The 19,498-nt window shown below is 48.9% G+C and overlaps 1 protein-coding gene across 6 annotated transcripts in view; it reads right to left on the bottom strand.

Moving 5' to 3' along the window:
- The window catches only part of rassf8b (Ras association domain family member 8b), a 113,747-nt gene that overhangs the window by 14,755 nt on the left and 79,494 nt on the right, over nucleotides 1–19,498 (bottom strand). For all 6 annotated transcript variants that reach the window (XM_072562324.1, XM_072562322.1, XM_072562327.1 and 3 more), the window contains one exon: nucleotides 14,727–14,896. In XM_072562324.1, the coding sequence (XP_072418425.1) occupies nucleotides 14,727–14,829 (103 nt within the window). In that variant the 5' untranslated portion in view covers nucleotides 14,830–14,896. The remainder of the gene's footprint in view (nucleotides 1–14,726; nucleotides 14,897–19,498) is intronic.

Below are 19,498 nucleotides of genomic sequence, written 5' to 3'. Positions count from 1 at the left end.
GCTGGAGGAACACGGCAAGGCAGGCTGCATCAGGAGGGACAGGGAGGAGGCTGGAGGAACACAGCAAGGCAGGGAGCATCAGGAGGGACAGGCAGGAGGCTGGAGGAACACAGCAAGGCAGGCAGCATCAGGAGGGACAGGCAGGAGGCTGGAGGAACACAGCAAGGCAGGCAGCATCAGGAGGGACAGGCAGGAGGCTGGAGGAACACAGCAAGGCAGGCTGCATCAGGAGGGACAGGGAGGAGGCTGGAGGAACACAGCAAGGCAGGCAGCATCAGGAGGGACAGGCAGGAGGCTGGGAGAACACAGCAAGGCAGGCAGCATTAGGAAGGATAGGCAGGAGGCTGGAGGAACACAGCATACAGGCAGCATTAGGAGGAACAGGCAGGAGGCTGGGGGAACACAGCAAGGCAGGCAGCATCAGGAGTGACAGGCAAGAGGCTGGGGAATACAGCAAGGCAGGCAGCATTAGGAAGGACAGGCAGGAGGCTGGGGGAACACAGCGAAGCAGGCAGCATCAGGAGTGACATGCAGGAGTCTGGAGGAACACAGCATACAGGCAGCATCAGGAGTGACAGGCAGGAGGCTGGGGGAACACAGCAAGGCAGGCAGCATCAGGAGGGACAGGGAGGAGGCTGGAGGAACACAGCAAGGCAGGCAGCATCAGGAGAGACTGGCAGGAGGCTGGGGGAACACAGCAAGGCAGGCAGCATCAGGAGGGACAGGCAGGAGGCTGGAGGAATACAGCAAGGCAGGCAGCATCTGGAGGGACAGGCAGGAGCCTGGAGGAAGGCAGCAAGGCAGGCAGCATCAGGAGGGACAGGCAAGAGGCTGGGGAATACAGCAAGGCAGGCAGCATTAGGAAGGACAGGCAGGAGGCTGGGGGAACACAGCAAGGCAGGCAGCATCAGGAGGGAAAGGCAGGAGGCTGGGGAACACAGCAAGGCAGGCAGCATCAGGAGGGACAGGCAGGAGGCTGGAGGAACACAGCAAGGCAGGCAGCATCAGGAGGGACAGGTGGGAGGCTGGGGGAACACAGCAAGGCAGGCAGCATCAGGAGGGACAGGCAGGAGGCTGGGGGAGCACAGCAAGGCAGGCAGCATCAGGAGGGACAGGCAGGAGGCTGGGGGAGCACAGCAAGGCCAGGCAGCATCAGGAGGGACAGGCAGGAGGCTGGAGGAACACAGCAAGGCAGGCAGCATCAGGAGGGACAGGGGGGAGGCTGGGGGAACACAGCAAGGCAGGCAGCATCAGGAGGGACAGGCAGGAGGCTGGGGGAGCACAGCAAGGCAGGCAGCATCAGGAGCTGGAGAAATTGATGTTTCGGGTTACACCCAAAGTACCTAATTGGCTGTAAAGCAGTTTGGGACATTTTGATTGGTGGTATCTAAATAATGGGATTTCTTTAAAATCACTTTTTAACAAACAAACTGATAACATAAGGTCTAGAAGTGAGCCATTTTGCCCCATGCGCCTATTCTGCCATTTCATCTGATCACAGCTGAGAGGATTCCTGACCTTAACTCCACTCTCCTGCAACATGCCCCCTCCCTCAATTAGCCCATCACTCCCTCGTCAATCAAAATCAGTCTCACTCTGCTTTGAGTTTATTCAATGTCCACTGCTCTTTGGGGAAAAGGATTCCCAAAACGTATAGCCCTCAGAGAGAACAAATTCCTCCTCATCTCCATCTTAAATGGGAGATTGTGTGTTCTGAAGCACCCTCCCATCCCCAGTTCTAACCCCTTATTTCCACCCCCACACGCTCGCCCCCGCAATCCCCTCAAATTTTACAATCTTCAATAAAAACCTCAATTTGGTCAAAAGTGAGATCAGTTACGTTTGCAAATGGAAGTCACCCCATCGCACAAATAATTACATGGAAACCAATTAGCACAGAGTCAGACCATTTAAAATACCACTTTAACACCCCACCCTGCTCCCTGGCTGGCATCTCTCGGTCAGGTTTGCTGGAGTGCTCCAGTGAAGCTCAGAGCCAGATGGAAGAACAGCACCTCATTTTCCGCTTGGGAGCCCAGCAGCCTTCTGCACTAAATACCGAGTTCAATAATTTTACGGGTTGATGCACTTTTTCCCCACGTCCTTACCCCAGCTCCCACACACTAGGCCTTGTTATCACATGGAGAGAGTGAGGACTGCAGATGCTCCACATCAGAGTCAAAACTCTTGTTATCACATGGTCTGCTTTACACACACCCCATTATTAGACACTAACAGTCCCCATTAGCCGCAATTCATTCTCCCAGGCTGGACATTATTTCCACGTTTGTCTGCCCCAACAATTCTCTTTTTTTGGGCTCTATTTCCACTTATCATTTTCTCCTTAAGCCCTCCCCCCACCCCATCTTCTGCATATACATATATATATATATAATATATATAAAAAAACTTTTACCTAGCTGCTATCAGTTCTGAGGCAGGATGACTCGACCCGAAACATTAACACTGATTTTTCTCCACAGATGCTGCCAGACCTGCTGAGCTTTTCCAGCAAGTTCTGGTTTTGGTTCACACAATTGGGTGGGACGGTGGCACAGTGGTTAGCACTGCTGCCTCACAGCGCCAGAGACCCGGGTTCAATTCCCACCTCAGGCGACTGTCTGTGTGGAGTTTGCACATTCTCCCCGTGTCTGCGTGGGTTTGCTCCGGTTTCCTCCCACAGTCCAAAGATGTGCAGGTTAGGTGAATTAGCCATGCTAAATTGCCCCTAGTGTTAGGTGAAGGGGCAAATGTAGGGGAACGGGTCTGGGTGGGTTGCTCTTCGACGGGTCGGTGTGGACTTGTTGGGCCGAAGGGTCTGTTTCCACACTAAGTAATCTAATCTAATCAATTCAAATCAAGATTTTAAGTTGTTTAATGTAGGTTCATGCATCAATTCGCCTTCAGCAAATATATTCGACATGAAATGTACTGTCAAGCTGTGATTTAAACCCTGGTCTTAGGCTGTACAAAAGGACACATCATTCTCACATTGTAATCAGCACCTTCTACACTGAGGCAACGTCAGTTTTTACTGGTGACTTTTGTCAGAACAGGTTACTTGCCAGTGGATTGGAAGTGGCAGGGTGCTCACTGTGGTGAACTGAAAAATAATGGGTCGAAGAGTGCGGTGTTGGAAAAACACAACTGGTCAGGCAGCATCCCAGGAGCAGGAGAGTCGACATTTCGGGGATAAGCTGCCTGACCGGCTGTGCTTTTCTAGCACCACACTCTTAGACTCTGATCGTCAGCATCTGCAGTGCACACTTTCACCTGAAAAATAATGAACAGTACAAGAAGCACTTTCATGACGAGTTCGCAAACAGACTCCCGTTAAGAGAAACCACAAGGAACAAAGATGTTCCGAGCTGCGACAATCTTGTCCAGATTGCCACTCTTGTCACTGAATGGAAAAAGGGAGCTCTGCATTTGTGAGAGAAGGTACTGCTCAGGGCTTGCTCCCTCAGAAACACACAGCTGTCTCTCCATTCTGACAGGATTAATCAGGAAGGGCTCCTGCCCGAAACGTCGATTTATCCAGCTCCTCAGATGCTGCCTGACCTGCTGTGTTTTTCCAGCACCCCTCTAATCTTGACTCTAATCTCCAGCATCTGCAGTCCTCACTTTCGCCTCCATTCTAACAGTCCTTTCGTAATGTGGGACTGTGTGAGAGCAAGGAAAACCATTGTCCCTTTTCACACAGACCACTGCCATCTTCTGAAATGCAAAGGTCCTGAGTCATAGCCGCTTTGCTGTCAAACAGAAAGTACCTAAGGCAGGTGGGAGATTAGGGGCTGGCGAGGAGGGGCGTAAAGTGCCAAGTTAATAAGGTGCCAGCTGGCTAGGATGCCAGGTAAGTTGTACAATGTTAGAGAAGGTGGAAGAAATCAGATTCACAGGAATGTAGTAGGGAGGAGAATTCAGGCTTGGTATTTAGAAGGTGCAAGGGAGTGGTTAGCTGGGAATATGTGATCAGTTTAACAGTTACTCAGGATCTGGACCAGTTAACAGCAGTAGGCCATTCAACCCCTTGAGGCTGTTCCACCATTCATCAAGAGTGTGACCAGGATGCGGCCTAGCTCCATACACCTACTTTTGGCCCACATTCCTGATGAAGGGCTTTTGCCTGAAGTGTCGACCCTCCTGCTCCTCAGATGCTGCCTGACCAGCTGTGCTTTTCCAGCACCACGTTTTTCAACTCTGACTCCCCAGCATCTGCAGTCCTCATTTTCTCCATATCCCTAACAGGGTAAGCTTTCCTCAGCATTATTGACTTAATTCCAGACTTTTCTGATTTACTTTCGGAAGGTTCCTGTGGAGTCTTCAATCTCCTTTACAGTTCCTCGGAGTCTGCTACAATGGGGATTCTGCCCGGGTACCTCCCATCTACCTGAGAATAAAGAGATTCCAGCATCGTAGCTACGTCAGATTAACATCCGAGAGGGATAAGATCATGGATCAAACCTTACAGTTGCTATAGCTGACTATGCTAATGGCTGAAACCTTGGTGTACATGGTTCAGTTTCAGGATGTGTGGACAATACAACATTTTGGGGTATTGTGAACTGTCAGCAGCCTTCTGTAGAATGTCAGAAATAGACTAGTTGGTAGCAGATGAAATCCGGTGTAGAGAAATGTCCAGAGATTTGCTGGGAAGATCGTGGTAAGACAAGAAAAAAAGGGGTAAAACTCTAAGAGGATAGGGCAGAGAAGGAGGAACTGGGCAACCATTGATAGAGACAAGTTCAGAGGGCTCTTAATAAAGCATAGGGAGCGTTACCTTTATAAGTGGAGATAGAATATACAAAGAGGAGAAAGTGAGGTCTGCAGATGCTGGAGATCAGAGCCGATAATGTGTTGCTGGAAAAGCGCAGCAGGTCAGGCAGCATCCAAGGAGCAGGAGAATCGACGTTTCGGGCATAAGCCCTTCTTCAGGAATGAGGAAAGTGTGTCCAGCAGACTAAGATAAAAGATAGGGAGGAGGGACTTGGGGGAAGGGGCATTGGGAATGCGATAGGTGGAAGGAGGTCAAGGTGAGGGTGATAGGCCGGAGTGTGGGTGGGGGCGGAGAGGTCAGGAAGAAGATTGCAGGTTAGGAAGGCGGTGCTGAATTCGAGGGATTTGACTGAGACAAGGTGGGGGGAGGGGAAATGAGGAAGCTGGAGAAATCTGAGTTCACCCCTTGTGGTTGGAGGGTTCCTAGGCGGAAGATGAGGCGGGCTCTTCCTCCAGCCGTCGTGTTGCTATGGTCTGGCGATGGAGGAGTCCAAGGACCTGCATGTCCTTGGTGGAGTGGGAGGGGGAGTTGAAGTGTTGAGCCGCGGGGTGGTATATAAAGGCAAGGAAGTTGTATCAAACATGTATTTTTTGGTCTCAGTTGGGTGTATTGCTTCCAATTCATTTTAGGATGGATGTGAAGGCATTAGAGGGTGCACAGAAAATTGAGCAGAATAGAAAAAATAGAACATAGAAAATGGGAGCAGGAGTAGGCCATTCGGCCCTTCCAGCCTGCTCCACCATTGAGTATGATCATGGCTGACAATGCAATCTCAATACCCTATTCCCACCCTCTCCCCATACTCCTTGATTCCTTTCACCACAAGGGCCATGTCCAGCCCCCTTTTGAATATATCCAATGAACTGGCCCTAACAGCCTCTTTTGGGAGAGAATTCCACAGGTTCACAACTCTCTGAGTGAAGAAATCTTACCTCAGCTCAGTCCTGAATGGCTGTCACCCATAGTTCTAGACTTCCCCAACATTGGGAATATTTTTCCCACATCCAACCTGTTCACTCCCATTAGGGTTTTATATGTTTATATGAGATTTCACCCCCCCTCATTCTTCCAGAATCCATGAAGGCTCATGGCACTCTGAGTAAGGATACTTGTTGCGGATTACCCCTCGCTTGAGGAATCAGTACTTCTTCACGTTGAACAGTTCTTGGAGGAAGCACTGAGACCGCTAAGTACCCAGAATGCAGTTCAGGAGAAGTCTATCAACGTCTAAATGCAGAAGTCACGATTGACCAAACTGACCAAGTCCAAAAGGACATAGCTGGGGACCTGGGCCTGCAGCAGGCGTGGGCCAACATTCCTGTTGTAGGTGGATGTGTCCATGAGAGTACTGGCAGGAGAAACCAGACCAGGGCAAAGTCCCACCTTCACACTGAGGAAACCATCCCTCATGTTGTGTGACATTACTATGCTATGTAGGATAGACTCAGAACTGTTCTGGCAACTCAAGACTGGCCATCCAGGGGGCGCTGTGGGCCATCAACAGCAGCAGAACTGTACTCCAGCCCAATCTGTAACCTCATGGCCCGGCATATCCCCCACTCAATCATTACCATCAAGCCAGGGGGGTCAACCCTGGTTCAATGGAGAGGGCAGGAGGGCATGCCAGGAGCAGCACCAGACATACCCAAAAATGAGGACTACTACCATGTCAAACAACATGAGCAGCAGGTGACAGAGCGAAGTGAGCTCACAATCAACGGATTAATTCGAAACTCTGCAGTCCTGCCACATCCGGTCGTGAATGGTGGTGGGCAATTAAACAACTCACTGGAGGAAGAGGCTGTACAAATATCCCCATCCTCAATGATGGAAGAGCCCAACACCTCAGTGCAAAAGAGAAGGCTGAAACATTATAAACAATCCTCAGTCAGAAGTGCTGAGTGGATGAACCATCTCGGCCTCCTCCAGTGGTGCCCAGCATCACAGATAGCAGCCTTCCGTCAACTCGATTGACTCCATGTGATATCAAGAAAAAGTTGGAGACACTGGATACTGCAAAAGTGATGGAACCCGACAATATTCTGATAATAGTACTTAAAACCTGTGCTCCAGAACTTGCCACTGTCCTAGCTAAGCTGTTCCAGTGCAATTACAATATTGGCATCGATCCAACAATGTGGAAATTTGCCAGTTATGTCCTGTACATAAAAGGCAGGACAAATCTAATCTGGTTAATTAGCACCCCGTCAGTGTACTGTTGATCCTCAGTAACTTGATCGAAGGAGTCAACAACAGGGCTATCAAGCAGCACCCGCTTAGCAATAACCTGCTCAGTGATGCCCAGTTTGGGTTCTGCCAGGGCCACTCATTACAGCCTTGGTTCAAACATGGACAAAAAGAGCTGAATCCAGAGGGGAGGTGGGCGAGAGAGAGCCCTTGACATCAAGGCCACATTTGACTCAGTGTGGCATCACGCAGCCCTAGCAAAACTGGAATGAATGGATATCAGGGGGAGAACTCTCCACTGGTTGGAGTCATACCTGGCACATAGGAAGAACCCTGTCGGAGGTCAGTCATCTCAGCTCTAGCATACCTCAGGGTACGGCTGAGGCCCAACCAGCTGAAGATGCTTCGTCAATGACCTTCCCTCAATCGTAAGGTCAGAAGTGGGGAGGATGAAGTGCAAATGTGCCACTCCTCAGGTAATGAAGAAGCCAATGTCCCTATGCAGCAAGTCTTGGACAATACCCAGGTTTGGGCTAATAAATGGCAAATAATATTTATTCTTCTTAAATATCAGGTAATGAATATCTCCCATAAGAGAGAATCTAACCATTGCCTTTGGCATGATCATCACTGATTCGCCCCATGATCAACATTGATAGAGTGAGCATTGAGCAGGAACTGGACTGAATTAGTCACATAACTGATCAGGTTAGAGGCTAGGAAGCCTGCAATGAGTAATTCACCTTCTGATCCGCATTAACAACGTTCAAGTCAGGAGTGTGAAGGAATACTCCCCATGGGTCGAAATAAGTGCAACTCCAACAACACTCAAGAAGCTCAACACCATTCTGGACAAAGCTGTCTGCTGGGACTGGCACCCCACAAACCACCTTCAACATTCACTCCCTCCACCCCAAACCCTCATTAGCAGCAGAGAGTACCAGCTACACGATGCACTGCAGTCACTCTTCAAGACTCCTTTGACAGCACTTTCTATTTCCATGTCCACTCCCATCTAGAAGGACAAACGGCAGCATATACACAGGATACCAATGCCTGCAAGATCCTCTCCAAGGCACACACCTTTCTGACTTGGAAATATATTGTTGTTCCTCCAGGGTCACTGGGTCAAAACCCTGGAACACCAGCATTCTAGGCTACCTAGACCACAGACACAGTAGCAGTTCGAGAAGGCAGCTCACCACCGGTTTCTCAAGGACAACTAGGGATGGACAATAAATGCTGGCCTAGACACTGGCACCACATCCTTTGAAAACATTCTGAAAACACATTATGCTGTGTGTGAATTGACTACTGTGTTCTCTACATTACAACATTAATAGTCACTGTGTATATTCAAGACAGGGATTTTTAGATACCAATCTCATTAATAGATATGAGGAATGTGTGGCTCTATGGCATTGTTGTAGATAACCAGCCCTGATCTAGAAGGGTGCAGCATGCTTGAGGGGCCGAATGGCCTAGTCCTACACTTCAAGATTATTTCATTTGGTTAGAATGTGGTTCGGGACATCTTGAAGTCACAAAACACTATCTAAACACATCTTTATTTCTGTTACAATATATCAGAGCTTTGGCGCTTGGACAATCAAAAAGCATTTTAATTAAAGATTATCCAGGAAGTGTGACTGGAATTTCTTTACAGTTCAGATTTGATAAACAATGTTGATCATGTTTGTGGAAACTGCAAATCGGTGACCTTGATTATTATTTCACACTACTCTATTCATGTTCTGAATTTTATCTCTGACCTCTCATTTAAACTGAACACAAGATTACATTCTGAAGGAGGACTTGCAGTGATGTTCCCAGAAAGTTGTTACAGTGCAATAGGAGACCATTCGGCCCATTCTGTCTGGATTAGCTCTCCGAATGAGCCACTGCCGCCCATCACCTTTAAGGGAAGACAACCCTATAACTCAGGTCCCATCACTACAGTAATCCCTCTCTCCAAACTGTACACTAATCTCTAATTAATCCCATATCCCAAAACAACCCTCACCCCAACCTGACACTCATTGTCAACCATGTCCTCAGCCCAAACCCATCCTCATCCTGAACTTAAATCTCATCCCAAAATTATCCCCAGCTTAAACCGACCCAGCCTCACTCTGACTCCAAACAGACCCACACCCTAAAGTAACTACACATCTCAGAGTTACCTCCCTCCCCAAACTAACCAGACTGACAGAACATTCCCACACCCCAAACCTAACCCATCAACCAAACTCCTACCTCTCAGTCCAAATTGACACTGACATGTCATCACCCCATTCGGACCCATTACCCCAAACATGCACCCTCGCCCCAACCTGATTGCTTACCAACAAACTGAACTGTCATCCTGGATTTCCAATCACATTGACCCCTCCCCCACCCATACGACTGAAGCCTCGGTCTAATTTGACAGCTCACGCAAACTGACCATTCACCTCCCCAACTGGTTCCTCAGCCCAGACTGACACTTCAATTCCATTCAGATTCCTGACGCTGATCTCACTCACCGCTGAAGAAGTATTCTATCATCCACAATCAACCCACGATACACAGAGAGAGCACAGACTGCACTCCTCCATCTCTGCCATCCTGTCCCACTGTACCATCAGACACCCCACATGATTATGAATTAGACCAATCAGCAGTGAGAAGAGTGCACATTGAAGGATCATGAGATTAAGTGTCATATTGGTGAGAGGGGAGAACAATGGACCAGAGATTGGGCTGACTGGCTTCTTGGCTGACCCTCCCAAGCACTTGGTGCTAGCCTCTTCCCAATCTTCCCTCACTAGGCTGACCCTCCCTCCTCAATGACTCCTTCCTATTGGAAAGATGTTGTGAAACTTGAAAGGGTTCAGAAATGATTTACAAGGATGTTGCCAGGGTTGGAGGATTTGAGCTACAGGGAGAGGCTGAACAGGCTGGGGCTGTTTTCCCTGGAGCGTCGGAGGCTGAGGGGTGACCTTATTGAGGTTTAAAAAATCATGAGGGGCATGGATAGGATAAATAGACAAAGTCTTTCCCTGGGGTTGGGGAGTCCAGAACTAGAGGGCATAGGTTTAGGGTGAGAGGTGAAAGATATAAAAGAGACCTAAGGAACAACTTTTTTTACACAGAGGGTGGTATGTGTATGGAATGAGCTGCCAGAGGATGTGGTGGAGGCTGGTACAATTGCAACATTTAAGAGGCATTTGGATGGGTATATGAATAGGAAGGGTTTGGAGGGATATGGGCCGGGTGCTGGCAGGTGGGACTAGATTGGGTTGGGATATCTGGTCAGCATGGACGGGTTGGACCGAAGGGTCTGTTTCCATGCTGTACATCTCTATGACTCTATGACTCCCAGCTTTTCACTTTCAGAACTGCTGTGTTGGCTGTGCTCCCCTTCAACATCGGTCAATGAAGTTAACCACTGACTGATGGCCCATGGGATACTGGGATCCAAGTCCTCGATGGTCCCTAGTGACTCCAGCGTCTGTGGGAAGGCTGGGAAGCAGACTCTCTCTCCGACAATGTACAGATCCCGAAAGTGGGTGCGTGGTCACCGAGTGGGGGTCACGAGCTGAACATTTGAACTCTGAAGGGTGCAATGGCTGCCATGAAATTCTGACTGAGTAAACCCAACTGTACTCCAGTTCAAACAGGCCCCCTACTCTGTCAGTCCTCCACTCCCTGCTCACTCAGTTCCCACTGTACGGGTACTGGGGTGGGGTTGCATCAATTGTTTTCAAGCCTTACAATGAGCTGAGGCTGGGAAACACATTCTGCAAAGCACGGTTATGTTCCAGAAGGCCAGTGGTGAAGTATAGAACTAGATCCAAACTTTGCGCATTTTTGAAGCTTTTATTTACAAACGTCCATTCTACAAAACATACACCTCCAAACTCAAAAAAAATCCCCCACTGTTTCTGTCTGGGTCCATTCAAAGGGGCTGAAATGAGTTGCCAGATAATGTCCACCACATGCATTCAATGTAACACACATGGTCTTAACATAATAACCAGGAGGATTTCCAGGGAGCAGGATTGAGGAGGGGGATGTTGGTCGTGGGGGGGTCTAAATGTTGGGAGGGTTTCAGGGAGAAAGTGAGGACTGCAGATGCTGGAGTATCAGAGCTGAAAATGTGTTGTGGAAAAGCGCAGCAGGTCAGGCAGCATCCAAGGAGCAGGAGAATCGACGTTTCGGGCATCAGCCCTTCTTTCAGGGCTCAGGAGGAGTAGAGAAGGACATTGAGCCATAGAAGCATAGAGACTTACAGCACGGAAACAGACCCTTCGGTCCAACTTGTCCATGCTGACCAAATATCCTCAATTAATCTAGTTCCATTTGTCAGCATTTGGCCCATATCCTTTCCTATTCATATACCCATCCAGATGCCTTTTAAATGCTGTAATTGTACCAGCCTCCACCACTTCCTCTGGCAGCTCATTCCATACACGTACCACCCTCTGCGTGAAAAGTTGCCCCTTAGGTCCCTGTTATATCTTTTCCCTCTCACCCTAAACCTATGCCCTTCAGTTTTGGCTGGAGAAAAGACTTTGGCTATGCATGTCCCTCGTGATTTTATAAACCCTTATAAGGTCACCCCTCAGCCTTTCCCTGAGGTTCAAACCCTCCATCCCTGGCAACATCCTTGTCAATCTTTTCTGAACCCTTTCAAGTTTGACAACAACATTCCTACAACAGGGAGACCAGAACTGCACACAGTATTCCAAAAAAATGGACGTAGATGGAGAAGGGGTGTCAGAGGAGAAAGGATGTGATGTGGCTGCTGGTGAGTGATAAGGATGTGGTCACACAGGCTGATGCTCAGACTGAGGAAATCACAGCCCAATCTCTCAGCTGCTTCAGTGCCTGACAGACCACAATTTCTAACCAACATCCTGCCTCACATGCTCAGCCATAGCTCAAAGGCGGTTCCCTGCTCTTTGACCCAAAAGTTGTGAGTATCCACATACCTCAGAGATTGGAGTGAAAGGGTCGAGGGAGTGCTGCAATTTTACAGCTAACAAGGACGTGTCTGACTTGGAGATTGCTGTACAGATTCCATGCCACTATTTGGAAAAGTAGCAAGGGATTTTGGCTGAGAGTCCTGCTCAATATTTCTCACCCAATCATGGGCATGTGTGGGAGCTTGCAGAGTGTAAATTAGTGGCTGCACTTTGTAGATATTCACTATCTGTAAAGCACTATGGGACATCTGGAGGACATGAAAGGTTCTCTATCAACTCAAGTCTTTCCTTCTTCTGCTACGTCCCCATTTCCAGCCACGTTCATCAATGTCCGTGAAATCTTCAGCAGATTGGCCCATTTGGCTTCAGTCACATGTGAGACCCGTACCTACATTGACCACCAGGAGGTGCACATGAGGGGTAGGGTCAGTTGACAGAAACCTGGACCAGCAAAGGATATCAGCTGCAGGGAAAAAGGAGAGCGAGAACGCGAGGGATGGAGGGGAAAGGAGACTGAGAATGTGAGGGAGGGAGGGGAAAGGGAGAGTTAGTATGTGAGGGACAGAGGGGAAAGGGAGAGTCAGGACGTGAGGGAGGGAGGGGTAAGGGAGAGTGAGAATGTGAGGGACAAAGAGGAAAGGGAGACTGAGAACGTGAAGGACGGAGGGGAAGGGAGACTGAGAATGTGAGGGAGGGAGAGGAAAGGGAGAGTGAGGATGTGAGGGGAAAGGGAGAGTGAGAATGTGAGGGACGGATGGGAAAGGGAGAGTCAGGACATGAGGGAGGGGTAAGGGAGAGTGAGAACGTGAGAGAGGGAAGGAGAGGAAAGGGAGAGTGAGAACGTGAGGGACAGAGGGGAAAGGGAGAGTGAGGACGTGAAGGAGGGAGGGGAAAGGGAGAGTGAGAACATAAGGGACAGATGGGAAAGGGAGAGTGAGAACATGAGGGAAGGAGGGGAAGGGAGAGTGAGAATGTGAGGGACAGACAAGAAAGGGAGAATGAGAATGCAAGGGAAGGAGAGGAAAGGGAGAGTGAGAACATGAGGGAAAGAGAGGAAAGGGAGAGTGAGAACGTGAGGGAAGGAGAGGAAAGGGAGAGTGAGAACGTGAGGGAAGGAGAGGAAAGGGAGAGTGAGAACATGAGGGATGGAGGGGAAAGGGAGAGTGAGAACGCGAGGGACGGCGGAGAAAGGGAGAGTGAGAATGCGAGGGAAGGAGAGGAAAGGGAGAGTGAGAACGTGAGGGACAGAGGGAAGAGAGTGAGCACGTGAGGGAAGGAGAGGAAAAGGAGAGTGAGAACGTGAGGGATGGAGGGGAAAGGGAGAGTGAGAACATAAGGGACAGATGGGAAAGGGAGAGTGAGAACATGAGGGAAGGAGGGGAAGGGAGAGTGAGAATGTGAGGGACAGACAAGAAAGGGAGAATGAGAATGCAAGGGAAGGAGAGGAAAGGGAGAGTGAGAACATGAGGGAAAGAGAGGAAAGGGAGAGTGAGCACGTGAGGGAAGGAGAGGAAAAGGAGAGTGAGAACGTGAGGGATGGAGGGGAAAGGGAGAGTGAGAACATGAGGGAAAGAGGGGTAAGTGAGAGTGAGAATGTGAGGGACAGGGAAAAGAGAGAGAGAGAATGTGAGGGAAGGAGAGGAAAAGGAGAGAGAGCACGTGAGGGAAGGAAGGGAAAGGGAAAGTTATAACGTGAGGAACAGACGAGAAAGGGAGAGTGAGAACATGTGGGACAGACGGGAAAGGGAGAGCGAGAACGTGAGGGAAGGAGGGGGAGAGGAGAGTGAGAATGTGAGGGACAGACGGGAAAGGGAGAGTGAGAATGTGAGGGACTGATGGGAAAGGGAGAGTGTGTGAATGTGAGGGAAGGAGTGGAAGGGAGAGTGAGAATGTGAGGGAAGGAGGGGGAGAGGAGAGTGAGAATGTGAGGGACAGACGGGAAAGGGAGAGTGAGAATGTGAGGGACTGATGGGAAAGGGAGAGTGTGTGAATGTGAGGGAAGGAGTGGAAGGGAGAGTGAGAATGTGAGGGAAGGAAGAAAGGGAGAGTGAGAACGTAAGGGAAGGAGGGGTAGGGAGAGTGAGAACCTGAGGGACAGAGGGGAAGGGAAGAGCAAGACTCGAAGAAAAGGGAGAGTGAACGTTGATAACTTCCCTTTGATGTGATGGTGTATCGGATTGTCACTGGGTTAATAATCCAAAGGCCCAGGCCAATGCTGTGGGGACGTGGGCTCGAATCTCACCACAGCAGACGGTGAAGTTTGAATTCAGTGGAATGAAGAAGGATGGGCTAATAGGGAGCATGTTGATTATTGTAAATAAAAACACCTTGTTCAGTAATGCCTTTTAGGAAGAGCATCTATCTTCCTTACCTGGTCTTGTCTGACGTACACGCGACTCCCGGCCCACAGTAATGCGGTTGACTCTGAAATGCTAGTCACTCAGACCAAACAGTAATTCAGGATAGGCAATAAATGCTGACCCTGCCAGCACCACCCACATCCAAAATACAAAGGAGAAAGAAACCACAACCACTGGTGACCAGCTCATTAATGATCAGGCCCATATCAAACACAGGAAAAGTCATTCTAGCATCATACATGATCAATCATTCCATGATGGTGTTTAATGGAGACCTGCCCAACATTCCTCAGCTTCTCCACTCTCTTACTCCATATCTCAGCCAGGTCACAGGGAGTAGGTGGAAACAAGCGCCAGGTTCCAATCCCAGAGTGGGAAAGACAGCGCCCACCCATCCATGCATGACTCCACAATCAATTAACAGCCTCTTACCTATGGCTTGAGCTAGGGCAATGACGACCTCTTGGCAGGTCGTGACCTCTGTCACCCCACACACGATACGCTGGACTCCATCCACCCATACCTTCAGCTCCATTGTACACCATCAGCTCATTGTCGCTGCCCAGGGACCGTGGAGTTGGAGTTGGCAGACTGGCACTCACCTATTGGAAAACACCAGTTATGAAATACTTCTTTATTGACTGTATAGATTAACGATCAGAACTCTGTACACAGGAATGGTGGGGGGGCGGGGGGGGCTGCTGTCCATGAAGGATAAACGGTACTCCGGTAGATACAATCCAAATCTGAAAAAAAAAGCTGCAGCTCCCTCAAGCTCCTTTAAAGCTGCTGTCATCGCCACTCTTTGGAGAAAACAAAACCTTGACTGCAGCGTCTTGACACCTCCTTCTCCTCTCCAACCCCTTTGAGAACACTACCACTTCTTAAGTTTGTTCCCAAGTCTCCCAGAATATCATGTTAAGAGTCTCTCTGAATGGGTTTCAGTCCTGTCACATTACTGAGGCTGTGCTTATCAGAATCACAACTGACATCCTCTGACTGTGATAAACTCTCCCTTCTTGTCCTTATCAAGCCGGTCAGTAGCCTGGGACACAGCGGCCACACTATCCTCCTCCCAGACCCTCTTCAACTGGGCGACAGTGCTCTCACTGGCTTCCATTTTTATCCATCTCACCACAGGCACAGTATTGTGCCCAATGGCTCATCTTCCTGCTCCCACTCCAGTACCGCGGGTGTCTTCTCCCAAGGATCTATTCCGTACCCCCTCGTATTTTTCACCTACCAACTGTCTCTTGGCAACATCAACCAAAAGCACACCATTAGTTTTTTACACTTATCCTGAGAACGCCCCACCGCCTCTCCTGCACCTCCCACTGCTACTCAATTGTCAGACTGCTTACCTGGCATCCTGTGCTAGACAAGCAGAAATATCACAGAATGTAGAACCCTTCGGCCCCTTGATGCTGTGCTGACCTTTTATCCTACTCCAAAATCGAACTAACCTACATACCCTTCATTGCACTAACTTCCATGTCCCTAACGTCTCTGGCCCTACTACCACCGCTGGCAGTGCATTCCACACACCCACCTCGCTCTGTGTAAATCCTTCCATAAAATCTGGGGAAGAGTAAACCTCCTTGTTTTTGGTCCTCACTCTGAAGTCCATTCTGAAGCCCGTGACAACAGCCCGAGATGAAATCAATGAGTTTGCAAACTGGTGTCGCATTTGAACTTGCTCACATTCACATCATGACTACCCTAACCCAAAGAACCCTAACTCCATCTCCGTAACATTGCCTGATGTAACCCTTAACTTAGGGCGATACGGTGGCACAGTGCCACAGACCTGGGTTCAATTCCCATCTCAGGCAACTGTCTGTGTGGAGTTTGCACATTGTCCCCGTGTCTATGTGGGTATACTCTGGTTTCCTCCCACAGTCCAAAGATGTGCAGGTCAGGTGAATTGACCACACTAAATTGCCTGTAGTGTTAAGTGAAGGGGTAATTGTAGAGGAATGGGTCTGGGTGGGTTGCTCTTCGGAGGGTCGGTGTGGATTTGTTGGGCCGAAGGGCCTGTTTCCACACTGTAAGTAATCTAATCTAATCAAAAAAACTCATCTGCAGCTAAAGCTCTTTGTATTTCAGGTTACCCTGAAGGCTAGGTTTCTTTTTAATTCACTCCTGGGATGTGGGTGTCGCTGGCTAGACCAGCATACTGCCTATACCCAGTTGCCTCTTGAGAAATTGCGGGGGTGAGCTGCCCTTCTTGCAGTCTGTTTCAGCACACTGACGCTGGTCTCTTGCGCTCTACCCCTGTAAACTGGAGGAAATCCAAAACTCTGCTGCTCCTGCCTTCATTCACAACAAAGTCTGCTCCCTGTCAAGCAAGTTGTTGATTCCAGAACACTCAACCTTGGTTTCAAATCCCTTCACGGCCTTGCCCCATTCAAAAGATGGGTGACTCGGTGGCTCAGTGGTTAGCACTGCTACTCCCAGTGCCAGGGACCCGGGTTCAATTCCTGCCCTCGGGTGGAGTTTGCACATTCTCCCCATGTCTGTGTGGGTTTCCTCCGGGTGCTCCGGTTTCCTCCCACAATCCAAAGATATGCAGGTCAGGTGAATTTCAGAGGGAAATGGGTCTGGGTGGGTTACTCTTCAGAGGGTCAGTGTGGACTTGTTGGGCCGAAGGGTCTGTTCCCATACTGTAGGGAAAATAACCTAAAACCTCCTTCCGTTTCCAAAATCCTCTGAGATATCGACACTCTTCCAAAACTTGTCCAGCCCCAATTTTAATTGTTCCAGCGGGGGGCAGCCATATCTTCAGTTACCTAACTCTGGAACTCCCTCATCACACAGCTTTACCTCACTTCCTTCTTTAAAGCCTACACCCCTGGTCAAATGGTCAGCCAGGTGACTCCAAATCTTCTACTTTGCTTCCTCGTGCTTCTATGAAGTGCTTTAGAAGGTTTGATTACATTTAAGGTGTCACCGAAATTTAAGTTGTGATTGCTTTTGAATGGAGATTATCGATTGTCTCGCTCTACATCATTGCTGGGTCGATAATTGAAAACTTCTGCTCTTTAAGAGAGCCCCTATTTGAATACTACCTTTTATTGCCACCTGAGGGGACAGAAAGGGGGCTTCATTTAATGTCTCCATGAAATACTACACCCCCTGACAGAGCAGCACTCCCTTTGGAGGGTCAGCCTGGATTCCAGGCTCAAGTGTCTGGAGTGGGGCTTGAACCCGTAAACTCCTGCCTTGGGAGAGGAGAGGGGGTGAGGACTGCTCAACATTGAGCCAGGCTGACTGTAATTCGTTGGCTCTATAGTAACCAGCACAGTGTGCAATAGAATCACAGAATCCCGACAGTACGGAAGCAGGCCATTCAGCCCATCGAGTCCACACCATCTCTCTGAACAGCATCCCACCCCTGTAAATGCTGTAATCCTGCATTTCCCATTGCTAGTTCTCCTAGCCTACACATCCCTGGACACTAGGGGGCAATTCAGCAATACCAATCCACCTAACCTGCACGTCTTTGTGCAGACACGGGGAGCATGTGCAAACTCCACTCAGACAGTTCACCCAAGGGTGGTTTGAACCCGGGTCCCTGGTGCTGTGAGGCAGCAGTGCTAACTGCTGAGCCACTGTGCCGCCCAGATAGGGCATGTACACGAAAAGAAATACAAACACCACCCTGATTGAAAGAGCAGGAATACTAATAGTGAATGGAGGGACCACAGAGCCGTTTCAGATCAAGTTCTTGCGAATACCTTTCTTCCTAATTCAATCTCAGGTTAGCCTTTCTACAGCTCCTGGGAAACCAATTCCAGGCCTTAAAGGGGCCTCCTTCTTCGTGGTCTTAAAATTCAAATTGACAACATGTGTAAATAGCTGACTGCAAATCCGCGTCCCAGTAGCCTGCTGGAAACCAATTGCTGGAGTGTTAACGCTCTCTTGGAATGGGGTTTTCAAAATGGGGGGCCAGCAACCAAAATGGGGGTCACAAGTCGGAATTCTGGGATTGTGGGCTCTGAGATACCTAGGGCCATGGTGAAGCTTTGACTATTTCTGTACTCCTGATCCAACAGACGCCCCCCCAATACACACTCCAGGACACCCCTGCACCCCTTTACGACATCCCCATCCAAACACACGACCACTTCCATCTAGAAGCACAAGGACAGCAGGTACATAGGAGCACTGCCGTTCCCCTCTAAGATACTCACTATCCTGACTTGGAAATATATCGCCATTCCTTCACTGTCACTGGGTCGAAATCCTGGAATTCTCTCCCTCAAGGACCTTGTGGGTCAACCTACAGCACATGGACTGCAAAAAGGCAACTTACCACCACCTTCTCAAGGGCAACTAGGGACGAGCAATAAATGCTGGCCCAGCCAGCCATGACCAAGTCCCATGAAAAGAACAATTAGTAAGATCACACACATTACTGGTGATTCATTGCAGGTTTTTATCTTGGAAAAGGACGACACACATGAAACATGCTGAAGTTTTAAAATTCCTTTCTATGGAATTCAGGGACTCGATATATTTCAATTAAAATGGTGGTAACACAATTCTGAACAAAAGGGCAGCGGTCAGCACTAATTAACAGTGAACCATCAAGCCAATTTTAACTGTTGCTTGCAACTTAATAACAGGTCTCATCCATCAACTCGGCTTAAGCTCTCGCTCCCAGGACCAACTGCTAGTTATACCAACAGTTAATTTCAAGGCGGACATTCTTGGAGTGACATTAATTAACAGGAAGGTGAGGGCATGCTGAGGGCTGCACTGTTTTTGAAGCAAATTCAATTTTACTTGGAATCCCCCGGTCAGCAAAACCAACAGCTACATCAACACAGATGAGAGAGAGAGAAAGTGAACTGTCAGGTACTAACATCACTGAGAAGTTACATCTCTTCAGTGACGGGACAGATTTGAAATTGCTTCAAGATGCTTTAAGAACAAGGCGGAAGGACTGCGAGAAAAGTCAGGGAGACGGCTCTGAGGAGTTGATGGAAACCTGGAAATACACTAAACGGATCGATCAGGGATGGGGATTAGCTTTCTATAAAAATATTAGCACGCTCAGCATATCAATACAGCTGTTCCAGCAGTTTTAAAAAGACACCTAAATGCCTCAGGCCTTGACCCTTCACTGTCCATTAGCAAGAAAGCACAGTTACATGTCTCCCCACTAAAAGGATGCTTTCAAACCTTACACTGCATGCACC

This window comes from Chiloscyllium punctatum, chromosome 44 (genome assembly GCF_047496795.1).
Source record: "Chiloscyllium punctatum isolate Juve2018m chromosome 44, sChiPun1.3, whole genome shotgun sequence".
Classification (NCBI taxonomy): Eukaryota; Metazoa; Chordata; class Chondrichthyes; order Orectolobiformes; family Hemiscylliidae; genus Chiloscyllium; species Chiloscyllium punctatum.
The sequence above is the reverse complement of the archived record's forward strand: the minus strand, read 5'-3'. Positions and strand labels throughout refer to the sequence as shown.